This window comes from Aythya ferina (genome assembly GCF_964211825.1).
Source record: "Aythya ferina genome assembly, chromosome: 29".
NCBI classification, from domain to species: Eukaryota; Metazoa; Chordata; class Aves; order Anseriformes; family Anatidae; genus Aythya; species Aythya ferina.
In genome coordinates this window covers 3,146,484-3,174,223 of record NC_140326.1, presented here as the reverse complement: position 1 = coordinate 3,174,223, position 27,740 = coordinate 3,146,484, and the positions used below count along the sequence as shown (strand labels likewise).

Below are 27,740 nucleotides of genomic sequence, written 5' to 3'. Positions count from 1 at the left end.
CGCTCAGACTGCAGTTCTCTAAAGCCAAGTGCTCAACACTTAATACTCTCTTATCAGAAAGCATCATCTTGCTAACTGGAGGAAGGGAAGAAGTGCTACCTGCACTCCACGACTTTTCCTCACTGAAAAAGAAAAAAAATCCTGGCTTTTCACCTGCCCACAGGCACAAGCAATCTAGCCTTCTGCTTGCCTGGTTTGGAAAGATTCCATCTGGGGCACCCACCAGGTCTGAAGCTATGAACAACATACAGGCAATTTTTTTTCTTCATTTCAGTTGCTGCTCTTGTGTAATGGGCCTGGAGCTAACCCATGGGAAAAGACAGCAGCTCTGATCACTCCCAAGGGAGATGCAGCGGTGGAACAATGTACACTACCAACCTACTAAAATAGTCAAGAGGAGAAAGAAGGAGCAGAAATGATGGCAGCTTGCCCAGAGCATCACTCATGAGCTCATTCCTGAATCCAAGGTCAAACTACAGCAGTGGAAGAAAAAAGCGTTTACATTCTGCCATCAACTACAGACAGCTCTGCTCCCATGAAAAACCACTGTGGACCAGCTGCCCTCCTGGACTGCCACAGGAAGGCAAGAGCTGCATTCAAATCTGGACTTCACTCATATTCACTAATATTAGCTCTGAATGCAAACAGAAAACTTGCTCCAGTAAACAGTGTTAGACAAGGCACTGGTAGAGTTGAACTTTGCCGGCTTGCTAAGCTATACAACTGAGACAGCCAAAGGAATTAAATTTCTTGCACTTCATAGTCCTCTAGTGCCTGGAAAAGAGGGACTTAGTGATTTCTCCAGGGCCTAAGCACAAACTGATGGGAAGCTCGGTGAGGAATAGAGGCCAAAGCTCCTGTGGCTCTGTGTTGCTGATTTTTCTGGGACAAGATCCCATCAGGTTCACGTGCTATCACTGATGGTTGGCAAGTCATTTCCATGTACATACTTGACGTTGGTGTTGGTACAGATGATGTACTCAATTTCATCCGAGTAGGGGTTCTGGAAGGTAAAGGAGCTGGTTCTCATCCAGAGCCATTCCCGGTTTTTGGATCGGAATCGGAACATGACTGACAGAACCTGGCCTTTTAACTTCACCACCTAAAAAAACGTAATGCCATCAGTAGTACCTGATAAAAGAAGGTGTTGAAGAGCAACTTGCTTCTGAGCACAAGCCACCCCCCATAAAAACTTGTGATGGCCCTTTGCCTGAAAGCCTACAAGACCATATCTCACTTTTTTCCCAGCTAAACAGCACTGCTACCATTCCCTTATGCTATCTTGAATACCGAATGATGGTGGTGGGGGGGGTATTAAATCTAATATTACCATTTTGGCTTATATTTTATTTATCTCTTTGCACTGGTGAGATGTATGAGAAAACCTCCAGCAAATGAAGCGCACGCTGTTGCTTCTGATTCCAGCTATTTGGACAAATGGATATGAGCAGCTGTTTTTGGAGTCATGAAAGCACATGGGCAGTCTTACCTGCCCTGCCACAAGTCCAACGCCCTCAGAAATAAGAGTAACCACAACAGGACAAACAAACCACATCCATTTCGAGTTCTGCACCACTTGGCTGGGCCCTAGAGATGAACCAGTGTTTCAGCCACAGAAGCATGGCATTCAGGTATGCGCTTTGTAGCCATGTCTCTGGCCCTAAAAGCAGACTGGATCAGCAGCCAGAGGATGAATTCAAGAGTTAGATATCAGATGCTTCTGCTTTGTTTTTCGCATTCAGTTACGTGACTATCTGTAACCACTTGCCATTGGACAAAGAAGTAATAGCTAAGGTTTATTCTTTTGGTTTTCCAGTTATTTTTGCTGCTTTGCAAGCAACAAGACAGATTCCAAGTTGGATACCACTATGCATGCAAATTGGTAGTTTAAGTTCTTTACCTGCTGAAAGCTGTCCCGCAAAAGCTGTTGGTCTTCTGGGTGGCAGAAATCCACAATGTCTTTCCCCAGAAGTTCCTAATTTTAAAGGAATTGGGAGAGAAATCAAGCCAGCTTTCATCTGGCAGGCATGCTTCCTCTTTCAGGTCTGCCCAATTAATTCTATTTTTGACAGGTAGTTACTGCTCCCCCTTTCCAAATCATTGTTACACAAACCAAGTGCAGGAACTGGTGTGCTGTATTTTAGAGAGAAGCACAACAGTATTTGACTAACATTTGATCTCTAACTCAAAAGTAGGAAAAAACAATCTTAATTGACATTTAACATAACCCAGAGCCACCCACCCTGCCAATGATCAAAGCACTTTGAAAACGCAGATGAAAAAGCAACTGCTGGAGAAGAAACACAGGCCTGGTTTAGTGGCTGGGCACTGTTTTAATCAAATTTATTAAGACAAGCAGAACCATGATGTACGAAAGAGGGAGTAGGAAAAAGCAAGTTTGAACAGCAGTTCTTTCTTAGAAAGCTCCTGTCATTTTCTCACCTGTGGCTGGTAGCCAACAGTAGCCACACAGCGGTGATCTATGAAGGTGAAAATGCCTTCAGTGTTGTGTCGGGAGATGAACTCTGTTGGCTGACAAACATTGTTCATGTCTGTACAGTTGGGTGAGCTAGTGACCTGCAAGGTAAGACACGTACTTTGTTATCAGATCTTGTGAGAGCTGCTTTCTCCTGGCCTGGCAGCCCTGCAGTCAGATTTGTTGGAAGTCAGGGAACAACTTCAGACAGAACAGTTCAACTCTGTGGACTCTTAGGACAAGGCAATGTTGAACCATTTAAAGATGCTACACACCTGGAGTCTGCCAATAGCCACGAGGCAAAACTTGCTGCCCTGGCCAGCGTCCGGGTCATCATCAGGCAGTGAAACACCTGAGAGGGGAGTGCCAAAAATTCCAGCAAGGTCAATACAGGAAGAACTGCTGATTTCAGAGGAAAAAAGGCATGCAGTTCTGACTTCAACACATCTCTCCACCCTGTTTTTTAATTCAATATCCTTTCCCATGAAGGAATTCAGTACATTAAGCTGCCTCCCCCCTCCCTTTTCTTGCCAGAAAAGTTCAAGATCTCTGTAACTTTCAGAATTAGCTAGTAAATTAGACAGCCTAATATAATTTTCATCCTCTACAGAGAATACTGCTTAGACACACACTTCTGTTCCAGCATCTGCAAAAATTAGTTCAATCCTAAAATGACCAAGTAACAGATACATTTAGAAAGTATTTGCTTGCACATTCAGTTCAGAGAATGGACAATTTCAAACTACATTTTTAGAAATGGACATATCTGAATGCTTTCACTAAGTCATTACCTGCAGGGGGCCAGGCCTTTATGTAACCTGTGCAGTGCACCACAACGTAGTGAGGTTCACCATCTTTTGCTGCACCTAAGCCATTCCTTGGGAGAGAGAAACAGTTCTGATTGTGCTATATATTAAACTGGATGAGACAAGTTTTATACTTGTATTAAAAAAAAAAATCCACACAACATCTTCAGGGTAAAGAAGAGACTTGACATAAACTCAAGAGGTGTAAAGACAAAACTCATAGAATGACTAAGATATAGGAAGGAGCCTCTGGAGGCCATCTGTGTCCGCCCCCCCTGCTCAAGCACAGCCAACTAGAGACGGATGCCCAAGTCTAGGTGGCTTTTGAAGGAGACTCCACAACCTCCTTGGGCAAGCTGTTTCAGCACTGTTACCTGCACAGTAAAGATGTGCTTCCTGATGTTCAGAGGGCACCTCTCGTGTTGCAGTTTGTGCCCGCTGCCTCTTGTTCTGGCACTGGGCACCACTGAAAAGAGCCTGGCTCCACCCTCTTTGCACCCTCCCTTTGACACATTGGTAAGATCCCCCCAAACTTTCTCTTCTCCAGGCTGAACAGTCCCAGCACTCAGCCTCTTTTAAGAAAGGTGCTCCAATCCCTTGGACATCTTGGTGGCCCCCATAGGGCCACCATGTCTCTGTCCTGTACAAAGAGAGACTAACACTCCAGATGCAGCTTCAACAATGCTGAGTAGAGAAGGATCACCTCTCTTGACCTGCTGGCAATACTTTGCTTAGTGCAGCCATCAGCTTTCTTAGCAGCAAGGACACAATGCTGGCTCATGTTCAGCTTGGTGCCCACCAGGACTCCTAGGTCCTTTCCTGAAGAACTGCTTTCCATCTGGGTGGCTCCCAGTAGTTTGGAATTTGTCTCAGCTTCAAATTAACACTGGGATAATGTGCACCAGAACCCAACAACAACAGTTTTGTAGAACACATTTTAAACTGACTTAAAACCCCAAGTATGGAGTAAAGAACTAACATTTCTCAGGACTATCTTCACCGACATACCGGTACTTCATCTTCCAGCAGTTGTCTCCAAGCTCTATGAGCTATACTAGCCCACCCTATACAGTCACTAACCACGCTGTGTCCCCACCACTGTCAGAACTGTCATTTCTTTTGTTCCTAGCAATGCAAAGGGCTTGACCATAACCCTTGTGTTATTTACCTGCAGCGATTCCTCATAAAGCTGAGACGATTTACAGAAACTGGATCCACTGAGCCGTTGCCACACCTGTACCAGAATTATAAGTGAGAGGGGAAAGGCTTTTGTCTTTCCTGGATTGTTTTTCCATCAAAACAATCTTGAATAAGACAAAGTACTCTATAAATGGGGATAAACCTTTGAAGCTCCATCACACAAGTCAAAAGCACTCATTCTACAGACTTCCAGAACTGTGATGACACATCAGGTCAAAATAAATTGTTACTTGAAACTGGACCTCCTACATCAACGGTTGAGCTATTTTAGCACTGGGCAAAGAAAAACCTCTAGCTCTCAACTGCTAGCTCTGTGTGGAAAGCTCACCCCATGTTATATCTTGTCTGGCAGAATGAGCAAAAAGCACTGGAATAAAGGTATGAAGGGGACATTGGCAAGTTCAGCTTCAGGCTCTAATGAGACTTCCAAGGACTCTCTCCATTACCTCATTCGGCAGATAAAAGATCTTCGTGAACCCATGCACATTCTCATGGACTGCTGGCCTTCCTTCTTGACAGTACCTGTCTTTAAATCTAGGATGCGACCTAAAGAAGGTAGTAAAAACAAGATGCTATCGCAATTTGAGTCCTTTCCCCAACACAGGCACCAGGTAACGCATTAGGAAACTAGTGAGATATAAGTGTCACCAGTGGTACCTTTAGATGCATTCTCAGGGGGGGCTGCAGGATCCTTGTTAGAAAGGCACCAGGGTTTGGTTCCTTCTACAAAGGGAAGGTTTTGATCCAACCAAGTCCTTTGATGGCTTTCACGCTGCCCACCCCTGCCAATCCTCTCTCAGGCTGCTTTACCTGTCAGTGCATTCTCTGATGTGGAAAGCTGCTCCCTCAGCTTGCCCACGTCATCTGGGTGCACCTGGTCGTATAGGGTGCTGCCAAACCATTCAGACTGGGGCTGGTTCAGGACAGGAGTCACAGAATCAGAGACATACACCACCCTCCCAGTCTCACAGGACACTATGAACAGAAAGCCGTCGGCTGCCTCTAGGATCAGGTGTTTCAGTTCCTGCATTCACAACAGACAGACATGCTCTTAACTCCACAGACAAGCAGGTGACACTCTCTAAACTCACCCCAGGCACCTAACTCCCCCACCCACAATTTAATTTCCCCTCTCCCCCTGTAATTGCAGTATTTCCCACAAAGTAGCATTAAGGCAAGACCTGGTCAGTGAGAAAGGAGGGTTTGTAGGTGCCATCAGTGGAGGTATTGCCTGTGCCACGCAGAGACTTCATGTGAGAGACAGCCATGCGCAAGATGGTAAGCTTGTCTGGTTTACGGGCCAGGGCACTGCAGGTAGGCACCATATCTGACAGCTCTGTGATGTAGGCAGTCATCTTGTTCCTTCGCCTACGTTCAATCTCGCTGTGATTTTCCCTAAAAAGGCCAGGGGGGAAAGGAGGAAGACAAAGTTACTAACAGGCCAGAAGGCTCAGCCATTTTCCTATGGCGATGCTTCCACAAGGCCAAGGTGCAAAATACAGAAATGCATCAGGGTCATCAGGAGTTAGGACTACAAGCGTCTCGCATGCTGGTCGTGCATAAAGGAACGCAGGAACAAGTGCAAGGAGAAGAGTCTACAGTTGGACCTCCTTCGCTGCAGACAAGAGAGCCTCATTTTAAATCATGTTGATTCTCCAGTATCTCATGAAAGCTTTGAGCTAAGCTATTTTAAAACAGGGAGAAGCTTTTCCACCATTTCCACACCACTTCAGGAAGCCAGAGAATTTCTTCCTTTACCATGGCCTCTGATCTTAAGGTAGGATTCATCAGACTTGAGGGAGGAAGCTTGCCTTTAAGCAGCGAGGCCCCATCAGCACTGGTTCAGACAGGCTAAGAATACTCATCCCAGCCCCTCTTTGAGGATTAAACAAATGCTACCCCGACCCTTGTAGACACTCATCTCCAGTAACCATACAAGGAGGCCAGGATTGCAATTAAGACTTGGACACCTAAATTACAAAAAAAAAAAAAAAAAAAAAAAAAAAGGGGCCTCACCTTACAGTGCCTTTATGAAGATACTTCTCAGTTACATTGAAAGCCAGCAATATGGCAGAAGGGAAAACTTCTGAGGGGAGATGTACACCTCATTTCTCTTCAGATCAAGGCCAACACAGACAGCCCACCTACCAGGTAAAGACCTGGGTGGTACACACAATTTCTCTTGAGGCAGTACAACAATTCTGCCCATTTACTGTCCTTACAGATGTTCTTCACATGCTTTTTGCAAGTCTGCTCACAAGGCACAATTCCTCATCAAGTCCCCAGAAGTCAAAATATAATTTCTGTATTCTTTTTATCTAGTACATGTAATTTCACTGCAGCACTAACGTGGGTTTTTCAAAACAGAACTTAAAAGCCAAGTTTCTTATACAAAAGGATGGATCAGATGCACAGAAGCACATGATCAGAAAAACGTAATGACATGAGTGTTTGAGGGAACATAAGCAAGGGAAAGAGGATAAAAAAAATGAAGCATTTATCAACACCCAGGTGTGTGCAATCATTCATTGACCTTGCTCCTTGCTGCAAGAAATCGATTCTCAGAAAAATTAGTGCTTCAATTATCACACTCACCTTTAATCCAGTTTCTCCAAACTTGCATGCTCAATTGTGAAAATTAAACTACCTCCACTACAAAGGCTATTGGGAAACCATTAGACATTTTACTTGCCCCACTGCCAAATGGTTTTTACTTCAGGCTCTTGCATGACAGCAAGAAATGACTACTGGGAAGAGAGTCACTATGTCATTGGAAGAGAAATTCCTGAAAAACACTGCTGTTTGCGGTAGTCACAAGCCTCACCTATAAGGTTTCCTTACCTCCTCAAATATTTAAGCTACGCAATACTGTGGTTAGGGAAGACTGTGTTTGAGGGTTATTTTTTGGTTTAAAACCAGAAAGTAGGCAGTAAACTGACCAGAGCCATGGCATTCTCAACATTCAGAACAGTCTTTTAGTCCTGCATACTGTTTAAGAATCAATCTAGGGTGAAACAATCCAAAAAAGGTACAAGGTAAGTTTGCAGAATGGCAAACCACAAAACAAGCCATTAACTCATGAATTATCAACCCTCAGCTCTGCAGCAGTAATGAGCCATGGGTGGCAAGCAACAGAAGCCTTGGCAGTTAAGCTGTTTTTGCAGTTCAAAACAGGGAAGGATACATTCAGGGTCAATGTTTTGCTATTGGAGCAACGCAGTCCTGACAACACACCATCTCTACCACCTGCAGCTGGGAACTCGTGTTCTCAGGGTACACTTCTATATTAATGGTACAGAATTCACAATGACTGCTTCAGTCATTTCAGCAAGAGTCATGGTTCCTAAGAAACTACAAACAGGAACTCAAGAAAATATCCTGCTTTCAGTAAGCCTAAATTGTTCTTCAACTTTCCTGGAAGTTTTTAAGGGACCATAAAATTAAGAAGTAGAAAAAATTAACCAGTACACTTTTTAATGCCTGTTTTGACAGTACAATAGCATTCCCATGAGAAAACTTTACCAAGGCCAGAACAAGGCAGTTGCCACCTTGATCCAGCACAAGAAAAAATGTATTTAGCACAAGTTAGCAAAGCTACAATACTCAGTGAAAGCAGTGGTCCAACCACGTTCTTCCCTGTAGTCTTCTGCGAACAAATCCTTTTGTGTATTCCCCAAAGACATTCTTATAAGGGAACTAGATGCCTTTCCCCTCCTAATTTGTATTACACAGCAATTTCCAGAAGTCTGTTCACTTTTAAGTCCTCTACTGCAGCAGATGAGGGAAGGAGGGGAAAAAAAGGAAAAGGGATGCCTAGAGATATATAAAGGAAAGGAAATACTCTGCTTGTCCATGCTTGAAATCTCCGTTCTCCTACCTGGCAAGTCTCTCCTTATCCGCTGAACTCTGTTCATCATCAGACCTAAAAATAAAATCAGCGAGCTAAGCTAAAATGGAAAAAAGTTTAAAGAAATGAAAAATGGGAAGATGTACTAGGAAACCCAGCCTACAGATATGCCTGTTTTGCAGGAGATTAATTCCATAAAACAAAGCAGTCACTTTGCATCATTACACATTAAACTAATCTACATTGTTTTAAAGTTTTAGAATGCTTATCAGAATCATAAAATAGGTAAGGAGTAGATTTTACATATAACTGAGGTGCAGATCGTTCTGTGCAAGATTAAAAGGTTAATGGCAAAACTAAGAAGAGGGTCTAGACTACATTAAACTGCTCTTTCTTTAAAGGGGAATAAAAAAAAATCAATAGCCTGTTTGAGATTAAGAAAACAGAAAAGCAGATTTAAAAAAAATCTAAAGAGCATAAGGTTCACAGATACCACATTTTTGTAATGCTGTTACATAAACATCATTCAGGACAACACAGTCAAGATGGCTACATGACAAATTACACAGATGTTACGCACATCATTTACAAAAAGGCAGGCAGACATTCCCATCAACTTGCATGCACTTTCAGTTTTCAGGGAAGAAGAATCTGCAAACCATGTTTTGAAAAGACTAGTAAGTTTTTCCGGTTCAGTCTTGGCTGCCTTGGATAACAAATAATCCTTCAAGAGCTACTGCCAGGAAAGGTGAAGGTAACCATGTGTTCTCAGCGAGGCAGGTGGGCAATCACTCAAAGGCTCAGCAACTAAGACGTATAATGTGCATTTCTGGAGTCTAATAGGTGTATTTTAGCATTAACCAGCTGTGACGCTTTTCAACTTCAAACAGGTTCTAATACAGCACTTAAAACGTGATATTCTCTTCTATGCTCTGTTTTGCTTCATATCATCTGAGGATGGAGGAAGAATGTACTGAAAGATGTAGGCTAACAGAAAGTTACAAAGAGCATGATACGATACCAGCAGTCATGGAAAACATCTGTGAACAAGGCAAGGGGGGCAGATGCAGAGAGGATCTGTGGCATCCTTTTGTTACACCTGCATTCAGGGTGTCTGAATGCTGAAAACTTTGTCAACACTCTTCACCTCTTGCCACTGTCCTTTAGAGACTTGCCCAAGTCAGTAACTGCAAGTGATAACCTCTACATTAAAGTGCATAGGTTACTGCAGATGTCCTAAATACTGCAGACAACGGCTCTGGGCCTGGGCCTTAACAACTTTGGGTGTATAACATTCAGTTCTGGGATTGTGATGGTTTTTTTTTGGTTGGTTGGGGTTTTTTTCTTTGTCTTGTTGCATATTCCTCTTTTCTTCTCCAACCTTGTCCATGTTAACCAAGGTAATCAAAGGGCATACCACAACAGTAGTAACAGGGATCTGAGACCCCACTCCAGCTATGGTACCACTGTACAGTTAACAAGTAGGTCTTCTAACTTTAGAGACTATGAAACCATTCAACATTGCAATTCCTGCCTACAGAATGTGCCTTTTTGGTATTTTGCATTATCCTACCACTTAAGTTATCGGGGTCTGCTATGCCTTAAGTTTCCAGAGCTTATGACTTGCACTAGGGAATAAAGTTATTTGGTGTGGGCTGGCAAACACATTTCCAATTTGCTTGATTTCAGGTCAAGTCAAACCACTTAAAAGCTAGAGAGCCTCAGCTTAGAAGTCACTCCTAGATATTTGGCAGACAATCAGCGTGACTGTGACCTGAAATTTTGGCTTTGCAATATTTCCCTCTGTGCACTAAAACTTTAACAGAAGTTTATAGCTCTGGCTGAAACAGGGAAGAGACATTTTATAAAGCCTTTATTTCTACACCAGTAGTTTCATTGCATCACCTCTGGGAAATTGCAGGAAGAGGCCCCCACAACCAACATAACACCCTGCTGATCCTCAGGGTCCTTGAAGCAACATACTAGGCAGTCCATTCCCCCTTGTTCTCAAGCACTTTTATTTTAACTCCAGTTTCAGGAACTTCTGAAGTCTGATCTCTCCTTAGGACACATGACTAAGCATAGCATCTTGACCACTATTCTGTATTTGCTCTTATTTCCTCCTACCAAGACATAAGATAATGAGCCTTTGCACTAAGGGGACAATCTGAAATTTATAACACTCAGTATACACAAAAGAAGCTTACTTTGACAAAAAAAAAAAAGAATGTTATACTGCAACATAAATGAAACTCATAAAAATACTTAAATTTAGTTTCATGGTCTTCAGAAAACTGAGGAATACCATGAAGTAACTAGACAGTACAGAGCTGCTCTCAGACACCACCAGGTAGAAAATCAGCATCAAAATACTGCCTATAACATTACTGTACACTCTAGTGTCTAGGCAATCCCTTGTTTAAGGGAAGCTTCTGCCTGACTTACTCCCCCACAGAACATAAAAGCCACACACAGGTAAGCACAAAAATTGCCAGAAGACCCTGTTCAAATAAATCCTAAACTAAGCATAAAACTTGTCTGCAAGTTTCTTGGGCAGAAGAAAAACATGAGAGTCCAAGCCAACAGCTGAAATAGATATTAAGAAAGAAGATAAAGTTATCATACTCATAATGAACTGGTCCAAAAAAAAAAAAAAAAAAAGGAAAATATCTCAGTCCTTTGGTGCAAGATGCACCTTCCTTTAAAGGAGAGAAAAATCTAGCTGCAAATTAGAAGGGTGCCACAGGATCTCTTATGTTAGGGTGGTTTGGCACCACAATCTTCCAAAATTGCAATACAACAGATTCTTACCTGGCAAATCTTTCCTTATCATTTGGCATTGGGTCATCATCACACCTAGGAGGAAGGAGAGAGGAAGAAAAAAAAAGTGTTTACATTTATTTCCCAAAGACAAAGAGAACAAGGTTTAACAAAACATGCAGAAAATGCAAACTCTGCTGAGCTTAGGCAATCCAGAACCATATTCTTCCTTTATCTAATTAAAATAAAGTGTAGACTTTTATGACATAGATGTCTCCCACATCACATTCCTATCAAAGACAATGGCATTTCACTCAGTAATTTAAGTGAACACACACACACAAAGCAATAGGTTCAGCTGAGCTTTGAAGATTCAATTAGCACAGACCAACACCTTCATCCAAAAGATCTCATAGGTAAATCCTACGATCATCAGGACCATAATCATCTCGAAGCCATCCTGAAGTCATCTCTAGCAGACTGACATACATTAGTTGTCCAATCCCAAACCATGTAGTGCGACTACAAATAAGTTACATGAGATCTTCCAACTCTTCTGCATTCCATATGGGTCGTGAGGGGAGATACTTGCAGGCTTGCCAACTCCTCAGGAACAAGGAGGTCTCTGTAGTTGGAGCATCCTTACAACAGATGAGAATTAAGTGATACATATCTAAGGCCCTAACAAAAGCTCAGCATCTCACTGTTGTGCTGACAAGCTATTTGGCAGAAGATTCTTCTCTACAATAAACAGGGGCTTGGGCCAGCAGCAGTACTCCTATAGTGCTGTGCTGAAACAAACAGCAGATTGCTGAGAGCATTCACAGAAAATATTTAATCTTCTGCAGTGCTGGTACTGAACGCTAACATCATCACTGAGTTCCGCAACACTGCTTCCAGCCTTGCTGTGAGCCCAGAGCTCAGAAGGCTCACCTCTGCAGCTGACCTCACCACATTGTGGGGCTGGCCCTGGGTGTTTTGAGGTAGAGACTGTATCCCAGGCAGTAACAGGATCTCCTCCCAACCACAGTCCCTTCTCCAGACTCACAGACCCCCATATGCATAGCAGCTTTTATTTGGCATCAGCTGCAGAGATGGAGAAATACTGCTTACTAAGAGAAAGGGAAGAGCTTAAGGAAGTGGATCGCTGCCTCCTCTCCTTCACAGCCGTTGCTTTCAACTCTGCACTGCTGGACAGGAAAAGCCACAGAAACAGCAAGCTCCTACTCTGAGGGGAATGCAGAGACACTTAGATCACACAACAGAAACTTCTGGATGTGATGTTCTCTCTCACCTGAGGAATTTACTGTTCCCTTCTCCATCATCATCAAAATCAAGCCTGAAAAACATAAGCAAGAAGAGATTAACCAAGCAGTTTCTCCTTCACATGATGTTTTTTCTTCTGTCCTTGCAGGGATGCAGATGATTCCTGAAAGGAAGATTTAAGTAATCCCAAATACGAACATGAAACAATCCACAAGGTTTAGAAGGGGGCTTCTTTTATGTGTTTAACAGAAACAGAGCAAGGAAACAGTTCAAAAGACAGACCACTGAGCACCCATTGCATCATAAACTCCTACTCCAAATGCTCTGGATCTCACAGCAGCAATCTGAAGCACAATAGGCTGCCGCAACTGCTTCTTGTTGCTCAAGTGACTGATCAACAACCCACAAATAGAGCATTTACAACTCAAAAGTTTGGACCAGTTGCATTAAGAGGAAAAAAAAGAGAAGGGCCCAGCATTTCAAGAGTTACAGTTCAGTCTGGTGACCTGCATGGTCATCCTTAGTTCGACAATGGACAATGTCACAGTGCTGTTGGAAGCATGTTTTGTCCCTGTTACAAGTGTATGTGGGATGGCAGAGGAAAAGCTTTTCACTACACTTCCTTTCAGGATGGAACATTGGTCCGGAGAGACAGCATAGCAGTATGCATGTTTGTAAACGAATTGCAAGGAACAAGCAGCAGATAGCATGGGAGGAGCTGCAGGGGAGTGAGAGCATCACTCAGCAAATGGAGGTAAAGGAAAGAGCGAGTGATGGAGAGAACACAGATTTTAATTAGCTTGGAAGTTAAGAGGATGTTTTTTGGGCCAGGAATTTAAAATAAGCCACTCAATATCCTTTTAATTTGCAAAGGCATTTTTAGCAAACAAAAAGCCTACCACAAGCACACTGCAGCTTCTTTCACTGCTTCTATGACTCCCGTCTCAATCCTTGGCAAATAACCCCCATTATCCTCTGAGTTTTAACTCAGCTTTTTAACCCTCTGTTTTTGTATGCAACACAGAATTCTGGTTTTATAGGATACGATGGCACAAAGCATGCCACTCCACAGGAAAAGGACTTCATACAGCACAACTGAAGGAGTCTGGCCACTCTGCTTAAAAATAGACAAGTTCCCTCATCACAAGTCCAACCGCTCTTCAGGAGAGCAACATTTCCCCAAAGACCACTTCACACACATCCAGCAAAGAATTAAAAAAGCCAACCATGGAGTACACACTCACCCAGGACGCCTCTTGTTGGCTCTCTGAACGATGGCTCCTCCAGCTTGTGCACCCGGCCCAGGGTTCCCAGAGCTGACAGCTGCATTCAGCGAGGAAACATCTGATGCCATTTCTAAACAGGAGGGGCAGAAACACCGTAAGAGTGTTACATCAAATCCCCCTCTAGCTCAGACAGAGTAGTCTCAACACAGAGCTCTCATTGAGAGCGTTTCAGTGTCTGAAGTAGAGATTTTGAGCAGCATGCTTCTAGTCCTTTTATCTACTGCTGCTCCACAGCCCGCGCTCAGGGTCCATTTCAAGCTCTGACTACACGCTGTTTCCATAAGCTCAAAGGCTTAGCTCATTAAACTAAAAGATGTGGTCTCCTTTTTAGACAGGGGAGGAGTCTGATGCGATCATGGGTGGGGGCTAAAACAACTCTCATATGCTAGCTGCATAAGCATGCAGAAGGGGAGGAGAAGAGTCACGGGTTCGCCTGAACGACTTTCCTACCACCTCCTTCAGAGGGTACATTTTCCAGCCTAAGAGACAAAAAGCTAACCAAGGTGCTCGTGAGGCACCTCGCCAAGATGTCTTTCAGATGCACATTCCTCTTGTTCAGCAGTACAGACCCGCAGGCAGAAGGGGTGAGATCGCTAGGCTGACTGTGCTTCTCCACGACTGACCACACACCCAGAGCAGAACAGTCATTCTTCCCCAAAACGACGCCACCAACACTGCCCCTGTTAGGTACACAAGCAGGCTCGCTTGGAGCTAGAAGCCTTGTGTTTTACGGACAGAACAGTTGTGCAAGCAGCAAGAAACTTAATGAATTCTGAAAGAGATGAAACAGGCAGGTAACACCTGCAAAAAGCACTGAACTGATGAATCCTGAGATACACCGCTAATGCCACAGCATAATGGATTAGAGAGGTTCCACACAGACACAAGATCTGCGGAAAAGGATGCCTGAAGAGATAAAAATACCCCCCTTCCAGTGTACGGGAAAGAAAGGAGTGTGTCAGGGAGAAGCTGAATGTGCTGCCCTCCTCACAAGCCAGACTGCAGGTCCAAGATTACATATTACACTCTTTCCCCACAACGAAAGCCAGAAGCCCCGGCTCTCCATGCCAGTACACACTGAACCCCCCTGCGGCAGCGTGGGCAGGCTGGCTCGAGCCCGTGCCCAGACCCAACAGACAGATGCCGCCCGTTCCTCCCCGTGCGCTCAGCCAGCAGCTCCCAGCTCTCACCAAAGCCAACTCAGACTTTCTCAGTTCCTCGCAAGCCAAGACCTGACATTAGAAAGCAGAGTTTGAGAGCACAGAGCCCAACTTCTGACTCTCAGGTAGGATTTTTTTCCCCTTACTCCCAATTTAGAATTCAGGAGCACACAGAAAGCAGCTCTGTAGTGTTATAGCTGGCTCAGCACGCTTTCAACTGAGATCTCATCATAGGATATTACCACAAGAGCCGTGTTAAACATTCTTCTACATTAACACAATTTGATCTGCAGCAGATCCAGAGCTTTTCAAAAAGGTTAAAAGGCATTTGTTCACATTTCTGAAATAAGCCCACTCTATCGTTCGAACAGCTGTGGTTCTTCACAGTTTGCTGCTAACCAACTGCTAGACTGCAACCAAAATACTCACTTCAGCCAGAGCATCTCCCCCACAATCTTTGCAAACTGCGCTGTGCGGAGTGCCTTGAAGGCAGAAAAAACAATTCTGCTTTATCAAAGTGGAGGGGACAGAAACACATCCCTAAAAGCCTATTGCTAAGGTTCCCAGACCACAGCAAAGCAGTACACTGACACTGAGAGCTCACACATCAACTGCCGCCAGAACTGGAGGAATAAGCAAACAAAGTAGGGTTTAACAAATATGGCAACAAATCGAGCCTGAAGCTCTGGTGAGGTCAAATCTCAGCTGAGCCCAGGCCACTAGAATATTCCTAGACAAGGGAAGGAGAACTACAGATAGTGTAGAGTGCAACTGTGCAGCAATGCTCATTTTTACAGCTCACATCAAACAAACCACAGCCTTCTGCACCCACAACCCACCTTCCCCAGGAAAGAAAAAAAACAACTATTTTCAGCAGACAGATCAGGCTTTAACAAGTTTTTTTTTTTTGTTTTTTTTTATACTGTTACTGAAGTTGTCTTTCAATCTGACAGCAATTTAATCTAAGCAGTACTTACACAGAGAGATGCAGGATCACTTGTACTGATCTGCATCCTTCTAAGCAACCGGCATTGCAGAGAAAGTTTCTTCCTTGCCAGTCCTTATAACTTCCTAAGGGTGACTAAACTACAGAACAAATATACAGCTCAGCACTTGGCAGTCCAGGGGGCCAACAGACAGACCCAAAAAGCACGAGCACACAAACCCAACCTCAGCACTAGCTGCAGCAACAAAATACGAACAGCTCTGTGAAGGTTCTCTGCCAGGAAATCAGTCTCTGCACGATAAGCTCAAGCCAGCTGATGTGATGCACTTGAAATAACTGGAGGCTGGCCTTCCTTACACCCACCCTCCAAGCTGGGCCCAGAGAGGTTCCCATCTCCTTACACTCTCCCCATTTGACTTGGGGTTGCTTGGGCGCTGCCACTGATGGCTGTCTTCTGTGCTGCTTCCCTTATTCCCAGGGGAAACCCTGAGGTGTAGAGAGTGCTGATATCAAAGGTCTTCATTTAGTGGAACACAGCCCCGAGTGCAAGCAAACCAGGTCAGATACTTTATTCCCTTTTCATAGACAGCCTTCCAAGGAGTCTGTGGCTTTTCAACATACGTATGCAAATACCGTGATTTGAACAGAAATAAAGTTTCTGGAGCACTGCAGATATTTTTATTATTATTATTAAGAAGAGAGGAATTTCCGGCTTAGGGCAGTGGAAGGAAGCGACACTGTACAGTTCCTCTGCAAATCAACTTCTAACTAGAGTTGGGGGAAGGCATCTGTGTTTTTAAAGGCCTCACCTGAGTCTTTGCACTTCCATGGAACCTGCTGCATGGACTAGCATCTCACATTAAATCCCTTCACCTCACGCTTCAGCTTCCTATGCAGAAACATCTGCCTCTCGGGGTACAACGTGCCCTTTCACAAATGAAAGAACATAAAATATCTTGACATTTGATAATGTGAACTGATAATATGTTGCTCTGCACGCTAAAAGAGCATCAAAATGGTTCTGTGCTCCTTCACATGACCCACCACTTCCTCACCCCAGAAAAGGAGCTCATGGGGCAGGCTGATGGGATGACAGGCCATTCTAGCTTTTTCATCCTTCAGTATTTCTAAGTTAGGCACTCACACGAACGCAAAGCCTCCTTTCAAAGCATTAAGCAAACGTTAAGCTCAAGTCCTAACTCCTCCCCCACCCTCCCAATTTCTCCCCAGTCCAAACACAGGTCGTGCAACAATTTTACGTGGGGATCAGAACAGAACCGGTGGAACACAGATGTGCTCTAACTATTAACACAAGCTCCAAAAGCTTTGTACATGGCAACGAGGGGTGTGCTGAGGGGGGATGAAGTGGCCACATGTGGGAAGATCAGCGGCCCAGATGCCTATCCTGAGAAACAGAGGCGCTGAACAGCAATCCCTCTCCAGCTGCACAAGAGAGTCCCTGGGTTCGAACATAAAAGGCAAGCCACATCTAGGCAGGAGCAAGCAGAGCAGAAGTCCCAGTGAGCAGTCAAACGATCCTCAGGAGAAAAGCTGGGTTGTCATAATCTGTAAAGGCTGATTTCATTTAAAACTACAGTCCCTGAGAAAGCTGCCAACCCAACGTGATCAGCAGGTCACAGGTTCCAAGGTGCTTAGCTCTGACTCAATACACCAGTACTCAAAGAGGTAAGAACAGCATCTTTCCGATTCTCTGGAATAACAAATAAAAATAAATAAAAAAAAGGCAAAGGATACAATCCTTTGAAACAATAAATGTTGAGAGCAAGCAACACGACAAGCATCCAGTTTTGAAAGTGGTTTCTTCAAAAATCCAATGTGTCACCAGGAGTCCCCGGCAGTCCTTCTGGGAACAGGGTGTGTTTTACACAGCCACTACTGCAACAAGCAATATTCCTGTTAGGTATCTGTTCCAAGCCTTTCCAGAATCAATCCCTGCTTGCCTTTAGCACATGCTACATCTAATTAAGGCCAGAAGAGATAAGCAGAGGCACCAGAGAAATTACGGATCCTTATTTGTAACTGAATACAAATGTGCAAACACAACCACAATTCAGCCAACAATTACGACCCAGAACAGAGTAGGCTGGAGAACAGCTAAGGGAATGTAATCTCGAGAGCCAGACTTCCACCCTAGCTCCCCTGGGAAAGGCTCTATTGCAACTACTGGCATCTCAACAGTGGAAAAACTTCAAAAAAAAGTCACAAAAATATTCAGAACTGTGATTTACGAGACAGGCCTGTTGTAGCTCTGAAATGCATTGTTATTGTACCACTGCCTGCTACAACCAGGCACTGCACAAGGCACAGCAAAAAAAGGCAGCTGCTACTGCAGTTCCTAACCTGAGCAGCATCTGGTTGCTTCCCAAGCCTGGTAGCCATCAGCAATTTTTTGCTTCACAAGATCAGTTCAAATGTAATCATTCATTAGCTCCCCCAAAAGCCAAGGAACTTCAGAGCAGGTCTGTGAGCAGTTAATAGCTGCTCACACAGCGTACGGTAAGTAACGAGCGCTTGCATTTCGCTCACAACTGTGAGGCTTCAGCCTGAACACCACGCATGGCTTTGTATTGACGTGTCTTAATCTCTGCATCTCTGGTTTGTTAAGACTTATTTTTTCACTCGGTTGAGTTTTTTTCAGGTGTTTGAAATTCCCATGCAATGCCATGTGGGAATTTGCTTACTGCACGTGAAGTAAAGGATCCGCTTTGTCACCTGAGGACAACTATGCCAGCTCAGTGCTTTCACCTCATGGGAACACCCCCCCAGGAAGCATTGTAGAAATCAACGCAGAAAACAAACGCATCTTCCACCTTCAAGTGCTCAGAAGCATACATTGAGAAGAGCAAAATGTTTGAAATGAAGCTGATAAACCACATATTTATCCAGTCAGCAGTGCTCTAATAATCCAAGTTAATATTAAGGTCTCCGAGTTAATTCAAGTAAAACAAACCTCTTTTGACCCCCACCCCACCCTCTCTCATACTCCCTCCTCGGTAGTGAATGCTATTCTCTTTTCACTCCTAGCCAGGAAATTTTAACTTAAAGCTTGTTTAAATAGGCACAACTGAATAACACTCTTCACAACTTAAGTCTTTCTCAGTTAAATAAGATGAACGGTCTGTGTGGTGACTCACCACACCCTTGAGAAGATGAGTAGAAAGGTTTGGCAGATTTATTTCTCAATTTGCTTTACCTGAAAATGCAGAGGTATTTATCCACCTCACAGGTTTCTGAAGTGACCTGCTTTGCCCATGTAGCAGTTAGAGGAAGGACAGAAGACCCAGGATGGCACCACACCGAACACAAACCACACGTTGAACACTTAGAAGGAATTCTAACTTATTCATCTTTCACCATGGCCTGCCCAAGCTGTGAGGACATTTCGTGTATTTTCAGGCACTATGCAGCATTCACTGAAGCTCTGCAGCCTACTTTTCAAGATCAAGGAAAGTATTCTAAAGAATACTTTTCACGAGTAATTTCCCAAACTAATAATCTCCACGTATATAATGCTTACGCAGACTAAGTATTTTAATGGCTTCTCTGTTTAGAAGGACAGAGTTAGTATTGGTCAGTCTGTTTACTGATAGTTACAAATATTAAACACAAATGTTGAAAGTTCCCTCTCTTTTCCTTGTGAATTTGTTTAAAATGTTTCCATTATCCAAGATGTCATGCAACTCTGAAGACTACAGTTCTGTAAACACTTCATAATACAGGAACAGTTTAGAGCAATGAGTATCTTCCTTTCTTCATTCACTGAATTCTTACACAGTTGGCCCATAGCTTACATTTTCCATTCTTACCCCAGGCAACAGCTTTTTTTTTTTTTTCTGGCTTTAAATTTAGCTACATATCCTTTGTCTGCCAAACTGCAGAACCTCGATCAGCACTACACTGGCAAGAGAAATGAGCTTCCTGATCAACTCCACACCACCACCAATGCATATGACTAAGATTTTACTACTTGGAATGATCTCACTGTTTCAATGGGACGCTGTTGTGAACCAAAAGCACGTTTTACCACAGAACTAGAAGACAAGTTTGACAGTTTCCATTTCAGATATGTTTTTGCTAAGCAGGATTCAGGAACGTTTGATTCTTCTAATATGATTTCTACCTTCTGATTGCTGAAGAATTGCAGCTCATTATGTGACACAACAACCACACACTTCCAGACACCATTTCTGCACCTTTGCCTCAAAATCACCACAGACAAATGACCCTACATGTTTTCTCAATATTTAAAGCCACAGAAGCTTCCTAAACTAAGTTAGGATGAAAAAAAATCAACCTTTACAAGTTGCATTGAACAGTCCTCGATAAACCTGAACAAGTCACATGGCCCAAGACCTACTCAGCCTCAAGCCACAAGCAAGAATAGTTGGAAACCACAAACCAACAACAAAAAAAAGACATCAAAGCTCAAATTCTGATGTCAGTCACCACGTTGTAAACTCGCAGCAAACTTCACAGACATCAGGTTATTCCAGGTAAGTGCTGATTTCAGATCAGTTTAGCCAGAAATCTTAAGAAAGCCTGAAGGATTGTGTTTTTTTTTTTTTTTTTTTTTTTCCCCCAATTAAGCTTCAGGTATCACCAACTCCAAGCTTCCTCCAAAGATGGGGCTACCCCTTGGTTACTAACCTGAGAGAGCAAAAGTTGAAAGAATATCCTGCTTTTTGCCAGCAGGTGCTCGCATCCTTGGTTACACACCAGCTATTCAGCTCAGTTGTTTAAAGAAACGGAGAGGTTTATAAGAAGACTCCTCAAAACAACACATCAACTTTTGCCCGCTGCTAATTAATAAAAGAAACTTCAGGCAGCACGCAGCAAGAAAGGCTCTAACACCAACATAAGCCGCTCAGGACAGCGAGTATCGGACTCGCTCCCAACCACCAGGGGAAGGACAGCAGCCAGAGCCCAGTACCGAAGCCCCCAGACGCCTGCAGGGCCCAGCGGGGGGGGGGGGGCTGCCCTCCTGCACACGGCAGGGACACCCCCCCCCGCACCCCGGCACCTCAGCCGAGGGGCAGCGGCTGGGTTCCCGGCCTCGCGTCGCCCCCGCCGGCCCCGAGCCGGAGCCCTCGGCCCCCTCCTCCCATCTCCTCCCAGCCTCCAGGCCGCCCCCCCCTCAGGGCCTCCCCCAGCCCCGGCGGGGCCCTCCCCGCCTACAGCCTCCCTGAGCCCACCCCCGACTCGGCTAACGGCGCCGCCGGCCCCCAGGCAGCCCCCTGCGGCCCAGCCCGGGGTCCCTCGGCCCCGGCTCGGCTCCGCGGCTCACCCGGGTTGGCGGCGGTGGCGGCCATGGCTCCCGCGGGCCGGCAGCCGCCCCCCACCAAGATGGCGGCGCAGGAAAACCCCGCGAGCCGCCGACGCAGCCGAACCCGCCCGCCTCGGGGGATGGGGCCAGCCGCGCGGCGCGGCGCTTCTATTGGCCCAGCCGCCGCAAGGGCGGGGCGAGCGAGACCCAACGGCCCAACGGGTGAGCCCGGCCGGGGGGCGTGGCCAGCTAAAGGCCGGGGGCGGTGACGTCACGGGGGGGTTTCTGTCGGAGGGCAGGAACCCGGGAGGGGGCCGGGCCCGTGCCACCGCCCCTCCGGCCCCGGCCCCGGCCCCGGCCCCGCGCCCACGCAGGGGGCACCCGCGGCAGGGCCGAGGCTTTGCCCGGAGCCCCACCTGGGCGGCTCGGTTGGAAGCCCGAGGCGTTGCTGTTCCAGCAAGCTGTCGCCGTTTGTTTGAAGGCAGCCAAGTTCCATCCCCAGATTCCCTCCCAGGAGGGAGCCCGGGGACCCAGCGCTCGTCTCCTGGGGACGCCTTTGTCCTCCTCGACGCTCCCCAGCTCGTGCCGTGCCCCTGTCAGACCCACAAGTCCTCAACCGCGAGGCAGAGCAGGTACTGGGAATGCTTTCAGCTCGAGGGGGTTAGAACTGAATCCGCAGGGTCCCGTCATTGGGAGTGCCTGGAAGGCGATGGCGCTGCATTCCTGCAGGATTCGTGAAGCCCTGCGGACAGAAGGCAGCCGCAGCCAGGAACAGCACTAGGACAGCGGGGCACAGCAACCAGCCCATCTGTCCATCCGTCCGTGGAGAGGGAAGGAACGGCCCCAAACAGCACACGTGGGACTAGACTCAGACCTGGGGACTTCCAACAATCTCTGGGCACTGCGGGACTTGGCAGATCCTCTTGCATCACGTGCCATCCTTGGTATAGTCCAGGCTGTGCTCACTTGTTCCTGGAGCACACATTAGCTTTATAAATACATAAAGATAGATAAATGTATATAGATAGACCTGTATACACTCAGCTCAGTCCGTGTGGCTTTCCTGGCACTAGTCTGAACAAGCCTCCACTTCTCTCCAACCTTGTATAAATCTATCCGTCTGCTGCTACAAAGGTCTCTTAAGCAATCGGAATGTTACCACCCCTGTTTTCTTACTGGTGTTTTTTCCCAGCTCACACAAACTCATGGCCCACTTCTAACCCAAGCCACCGTCCTTTCTTTGAAGGGTCTGCCAAGTCCCAGTGTCCCTGTTGCACCTAATACTGCTGGGATTGCACAGTCCAGATGCTTGGGCAATGCAGCTGTGAAAAAAAAAAAAGCGTAATGAAAGTAATGAGATATTTTAACCTGCATTTTCCTGTGAAATGAGGAGGGCCCTCGCACCTCCTCTGCACTGCATCTCACTCACCCTCCATGAACCTCACCTGCCTCTGTCCTGCAGAGATGCCCCTGGCAGCCTGGAACTCGGGGCCAAGCACCTGAGGGCCACCCGCATGGAGAACACTGTGCCGCTGCCAGCTGTTGACGTGGACAAGGGCTTCACCATGGCCTTTGTGGTGCTCATCTGCCTCTTCCTGCTGGCCGTGGCGATGCGGTGCGCCAAGCTCGTCATGGACCCCTACAGCGCCTTCTCAGCCTCCACCTGGGAAGAGGAGTAGATGAACCCTGCAGGTGTGCGCAGTGTAATAAGTGGTAGGAACCAAACCACTCTCAGAATAATCTTTATCAGATCCAAATTTATTAAGCAAGCATTCAAGCAGGCACAACAGCGCTGGGCGGCCGGGGAGTCTCTGCTCCACCAACGGCGCGCACCTCATCCCCGCCAGCGTCCCCCTTTTATAGCCTGGTTGTTCAGGGTGTACGTGACATATCCTGGTATGTCCTGCGGTTGCGTGTACTGTTGCTAGGGGGTCGTCTCAGACCTCCTGGTGGTCGTGAGGATGAAGGCCGTAGTCTTCCTCCGCGTTGCGGGTTGTGATCTGGCTGAGCAAGCACTCTCCATGTTCTGATCAGGATGGGCAGCTGGAAACTCTCCAGCTATGCAGGGTTGTCACAGCCCCCACAAGCTTTCCCACCGGTTTGATTAACAAACTTATTATACAATATTTATTACATGCGGGGCCCCGCGTCCCCTGGTGCCAGGCCCCATAACCCCCCCCCCTCCCCGCTGCGTGCTCCGGGGCTCCCAGGGCCCTCATCGCCCCCGGGGGCCCCCCCCCCGGGGCCCTACCCCCGCCACCCCCTAGGTGGCAGCCCCGTGCATTTCCCGGGCCGCGGCCCCTTTAACGCCCCCCCGTCCCTCCTTTCGCACATGCGCGTTGGCTCGCCCCTGCCCTCGGGGCTTGGCGCGTGCGCAGTGCCGCGGCTCCCCCGCCGCGCCGGCCGGAGAGGGATCGCTGAGCTCCTCGGGCTGCCGGTACCGGAAGTGACGTCCTGCTGCTTCCGGTCGGGCGCAGCGCCCCTTCCCCTTCCCCCCCCCGTTTCTCAGCCTCCTCCTCGGTAACCGGGGGCGGGCCCGGGGGCGGCGGAGGGGGCCGGGAGGGGGCCGGGGGCGGCCGAGCCGGGGCGAGGGGAACGGGGAGCCGTGGGGCGAGGGGAACGGGGAGCCGTGGGGCGAGGCGAGGGGAGGGGGCGACGAGTTCCCTACGTGGGGGGCGGGCCTGGGGCTGCAGGGCCCTGCAGAGGCCCCGGGCCGGGGCGCCCCAGGCAGCCCCCTGCGGCCCCCGTTCCCCAGCGCCGTCCCGCCGCCCGCTCCTCCGCGCTCCCAGCGGCGTTTGGGGGGCCGGGGGGAGGGGTTGCGGCTCGGAGCATCCCGGGGCTGGGAGTTACAACGGTCCGGGCCGCTGGCTTCCAAAAGACGGAGCTTGTGCTGTTGCCCGGGCTGTGCCTCGGGGAGGGCGTGCTGCAGCCAGAGGGTCTCGCCGGGCGTTTCTCACCTCTCTGTGGTTTCAGGCGTGCAGCACAAATGGATTCGAAGGAGATCAAAGAGCTGCAGCAAGAAGTGATGGAGGAGCTGGGGATCTCCATGGAGGAGCTCCAGGACATCATCGATGAGGAGCTGGAGAAGTTTGAATGCATAAAGCAGAGGAAGCAGCAGCTGGAGGAGCTGGAGAAGTGTGTGAAGCAGAAGGAAGAAGAGGTGGCTCACGTTGACCGGCTCTTTGATGATGCTTCAAGGTGGGTGTGCTTGGAATTGTAGCCCTGGAATTGTGTCTGAGTGCAGCCTCAGAGAGTAGAGGAGGGGGCAGATCAGGTGGCAGAGTCCCATGTTTTGAGTGCTGCCCATTTCCCTTCCGTGTAGACTGACACCGTGGTTCTGCATTGATTCATTTGTATGTGGTTATTGAGGGGTAATTAAAATTATTCCCCTGTGGCTTTGGATCCTTCAAGTGAATATTCTTACCTCACCTCATGACAGTTGTGTTTAATTAGGAGCTCCCCAGTGGTTTTTCTGTAATACTGTGAGACGTACAGTTGGATTCACATAATCTTTTGCTGTATCTCTTTTTTCCCCCAGAGCCATTGATAAATGTGAGATACTGGTAAAGGATCTATACTCCAAGCTAGGCCTCCAGTATCGCGAGAGCAGTTCTGAGGACGAGGACTTGGCTGCCAAACCTACAGAAGTGATTGAGATCCCCGATGAGGATGATGATGATGTCATGAGTATCGATTTGGGCTGGAAGAACAGTTCAGTATCTCATTGTGCCACTTGGTGATAAGGAAGGGGTGGAGATATGAGCATGTCTTGGAGCAGGGGGGGAATGAGAGGAATAATGGTGCCATAAAGCTGGCCATAAACCACAGTGGTCCTGAAGCAGAAGGTGGAATGGTAAATGCCTTTAGTTTGTGTGAAGAACGTTACCACTTGCATGGTCTGCCAAGGCCCCTGTAACTGTTCCATGGTTCCTGGAGTTTGGATTTGTTCAGGTGCCAAGCTGGGACCTTCCTTTTTTCCACTTACCTGGTTATTGTCCCCATCAAATGCTGCCTCTGCTGTGGAGAAGGTGCAAGTGCAGCATGTCATGCATCTAGAAAGGCTCACTTGATGACTTAGTAAGTGTCTTACTTGAGTGGATCTCCTGCCAAGGACAGAGGCAGCTTTTGAATGGTTGCCTTTCTCTGTTCCCTTTTCTTTCAGTGACTTTGTAGGATGGATTCTTTATCCCCAAGGTGTTTTAAACTACTTCTTTTCTCTCTAAACACAGGTGATACTAATCCCAAAATTGTAAAGGATCAGACTCTGGTGAGTTGGCAAAGACTTGACTATGGTGTACTTCTGTAGTTAAGTTTTGCTGGAGCACTTAGGACATCGTTGTATTTGGTGGGGAAAGAAAAGTTGCATGCTTTTTCTTATTCTCTTTATCTTTCCCTCTCTTCAGCTGCGTGAAGCCATGGCTGCAATGAGGAAATCTGCGCAGGATGTTCAGAAATTTATGGATGCTGTGAACAAGAAAACAAATGCCCAGGATGCACTAAAAGGTCAGTGTGTGAGAGCTTCCTGGAGCTGACAGATACTGGCTGACACCTGCATGTGCCCTACCCTTGGGCCTGTCTGAATCTTGGGCCTGTTTGTTTTCTTTCTGAAAAAGGAAAGTACAATTTCTTTCTTTTCTGTTTCCCCGATGGAAAGGCCAATTAGGATATTCTGATTGCAAATTTCTGTTTTGTTTCTTTATGCCCTTTCCAACCCAAATACAAATGATAGTGTTCCCGTAACACAAGAGCTTTTTAGTGCTACTTAACCCTCACTTGTTGATTACTCCATCCAGAGGCACTTAAAATTACTAGAAACAGGGGTGCTTCCTGTCTCAGGTCTCACAGACACTCTTCCATTGCATGTGTAAGACAAGGAGTCCTTGGGCAGTTTCTGGCTTACTTCTGATTGTTCTTTGGGTAGATGTGCAGACCCCTCAGCAAACTCCTGCCCCTCTCCAGTCTGTTGGACCTGCTGCAGCCGGGAGTGATCTCAGCAATGATGGTGATCTGAACATTGGCATGAGGATCCTGGGCAAGAAGAGAACCAAAACATGGCACAAAGGAACTCTGATTGCCATCCAGCCTGTCGGTATGTCCTGTGCTTGCTGATGTCTTGGTGCTTCTGGCTTTCACTAAGCTTTGGTTTGCTAATTACTTTGAGCAGTTCCCTATGTGTCAGAGCACCTAATGTCACTTGAAAGAAGATCCAGTGAAAAGCACTGGACACTAATACAATGTGAAGGTGACACGTCACCATAATGACCTTCCGCCATCCAAATTCATTTGTGAGAGGCTTTCAAAAACGTTCTGAGTGTGGTCAGAGTGGTGTATGGTACTAGACTTCATGTGTGAAATCACATAGCTTCTATTGAGCTTGCCCTGTTGAAATGTCTTTCAGGTGCTGGTAAGAAGTACAAAGTAAAATTTGACAACAAAGGGAAGAGTTTGCTTTCTGGCAATCATATTGCTTATGACTATCATCCCTCCCCGGAGAAACACTATGTTGGGAGCAGGGTTGTGGCAAAATACAAAGATGGGAATCAGGTGTGGCTGTACGCTGGCATTGTGGCTGAAACCCCAAACATGAAGAATAAAGACAGGTATTAATTCTCCTCCACAGTCCTGCACCCTCTCTTTTTTCCTCTTCCCCCCTCCCCCCCCCTTTTTTTTCTAATTAGAAGGGAATTTTCTGTTGTAGAAGCTATGTTCTTTTCTGGCCTTTCCAGGGACTTAGTTCTCAATGTTTTTTCTTCTGCTTTTCTTATCTATAAGCTTTGGGTGGAGTTCCTCTTCTATCACTTGTGTCCCTGAGTCAGAAATTATATTTGGTAGTTCATTCAAATTATCACACAAAGGTAACTCTGCACTGCTCGAGGCATATAATATGGCGTTAGCAAATATGAGTCCTAGAAGTGTTTGTTGCCAGCAATGCTGCCAAAACACTTGAGGAGAAGAAACAGCATGTTTAAAGCAGTCTCTTCAGCTGCATATAAATAAAGGGCAGGGCTTCTTCGATGTGGTTTTGGCTTGTGGTCTTTCTAAGAAGATTCATAAAGGGTATAATCACCCTGCCTGGTTCAAATGTGGCTCTGCCATAAATGCCTAATTGTGTAAAGTCCTATCTGATAAGTGTTTAATAACTGAAAATGAATTGCATTTATTAGTCATACTGCAAATTTACTCCTCCTGGCTAGACTAGCTGTAATACTGATCTCTTGTAATGCAGCCTTGACCAGGCTCTGTATTCTGACACTGTTGTCTGGAGGCACGCAGTACTGAGTTGGTGCCCTGTCAGCCTTGTGGGCATAACCCTGGGAGCTCCCGGTCCCCTGTAGGCACTGAGACCTCTTCCATGCTCATCTCCTGTCTGCAGGTGGAGCCCTGGCAGTGTCCCCCAGCTCTTTCCCTGTGGTGCTCTTTGAGTCATGGCGTGCAGCCTCATGTGCTGCTCTGTCCCAGAGACTCCAAAAATATCTTTGCTTGCAGAAATTAAGAGCCATTAAACCCTCTTTTCCCTCCCTGTGGCTGAGGCACAGAGGGAGTCTGGAGTTGAGGGAAGAGGGCCTGGCTGTGCTATGCTGCTGGGAAGCCTTTGGGCAGCTTCTCTTTTTGTTGTCTTTGGGAGCACAGGCATAGCTCTGGGCTGTCTGGAAACAGTGGGAGTGGCAGTACTGGGAAGCTCATGAGCTTCTGGCAGAAATGATCATTT

General features: G+C 46.6%; 3 protein-coding genes across 39 annotated transcripts in view; 2 read left to right on the top strand and 1 right to left on the bottom strand.

The window, feature by feature from the left end:
* The window catches only part of ARNT (aryl hydrocarbon receptor nuclear translocator), a 27,040-nt gene extending 5,865 nt beyond the window's left edge, over positions 1-21,175 (bottom strand). For 5 of the 37 annotated variants that reach the window (XM_084500758.1, XM_084500748.1, XM_084500739.1 and 2 more), the window contains exons 1-15: positions 21,053-21,175; positions 13,600-13,711; positions 12,384-12,428; positions 11,141-11,185; positions 8,360-8,404; positions 5,664-5,877; positions 5,293-5,506; positions 5,140-5,205; positions 4,929-5,028; positions 4,451-4,516; positions 3,268-3,353; positions 2,752-2,828; positions 2,443-2,577; positions 1,901-1,975; positions 951-1,102 (exon numbers count right to left, since the gene is read on the bottom strand). In XM_084500758.1, the coding sequence (XP_084356884.1) occupies positions 951-1,102; positions 1,901-1,975; positions 2,443-2,577; positions 2,752-2,828; positions 3,268-3,353; positions 4,451-4,516; positions 4,929-5,028; positions 5,140-5,205; positions 5,293-5,506; positions 5,664-5,877; positions 8,360-8,404; positions 11,141-11,185; positions 12,384-12,428; positions 13,600-13,711; positions 21,053-21,077 (1,457 nt within the window). In that variant the 5' untranslated portion in view covers positions 21,078-21,175. Of the gene's footprint in view, positions 1-950; positions 1,103-1,900; positions 1,976-2,442; positions 2,578-2,751; positions 2,829-3,267; positions 3,354-4,450; positions 4,517-4,928; positions 5,029-5,139; positions 5,206-5,292; positions 5,507-5,663; positions 5,878-8,359; positions 8,405-11,140; positions 11,186-12,383; positions 12,429-13,599; positions 13,712-15,778; positions 15,888-15,971; positions 16,023-20,415; positions 20,571-21,052 lie in introns of those variants that run through there. The other 32 variants (XM_084500738.1, XM_084500771.1, XM_084500751.1 and 29 more) reach the window with 19 other exon arrangements.
* On the top strand, positions 21,076-24,181 carry CTXND2 (cortexin domain containing 2; the record flags this gene model as incomplete). The annotated part of the gene is made up of 4 exons (XM_084500531.1): positions 21,076-21,176; positions 21,331-21,663; positions 22,494-22,723; positions 24,005-24,181. 3 exons carry the CDS (start codon positions 21,076-21,078, stop codon positions 22,708-22,710), a joined length of 651 nt encoding a protein of 216 aa, XP_084356657.1. The 3' UTR covers positions 22,711-22,723; positions 24,005-24,181.
* The window catches only part of SETDB1 (SET domain bifurcated histone lysine methyltransferase 1), a gene marked incomplete at its 5' end in the record, with an annotated part of 18,026 nt that continues 14,303 nt past the window's right edge, over positions 24,018-27,740 (top strand). The window contains 6 exons of the mRNA XM_084500530.1: positions 24,018-24,229; positions 24,570-24,742; positions 25,261-25,298; positions 25,435-25,534; positions 25,953-26,120; positions 26,430-26,631. Of these exons, the coding sequence (XP_084356656.1) occupies positions 24,018-24,229; positions 24,570-24,742; positions 25,261-25,298; positions 25,435-25,534; positions 25,953-26,120; positions 26,430-26,631 (893 nt within the window). The remainder of the gene's footprint in view (positions 24,230-24,569; positions 24,743-25,260; positions 25,299-25,434; positions 25,535-25,952; positions 26,121-26,429; positions 26,632-27,740) is intronic.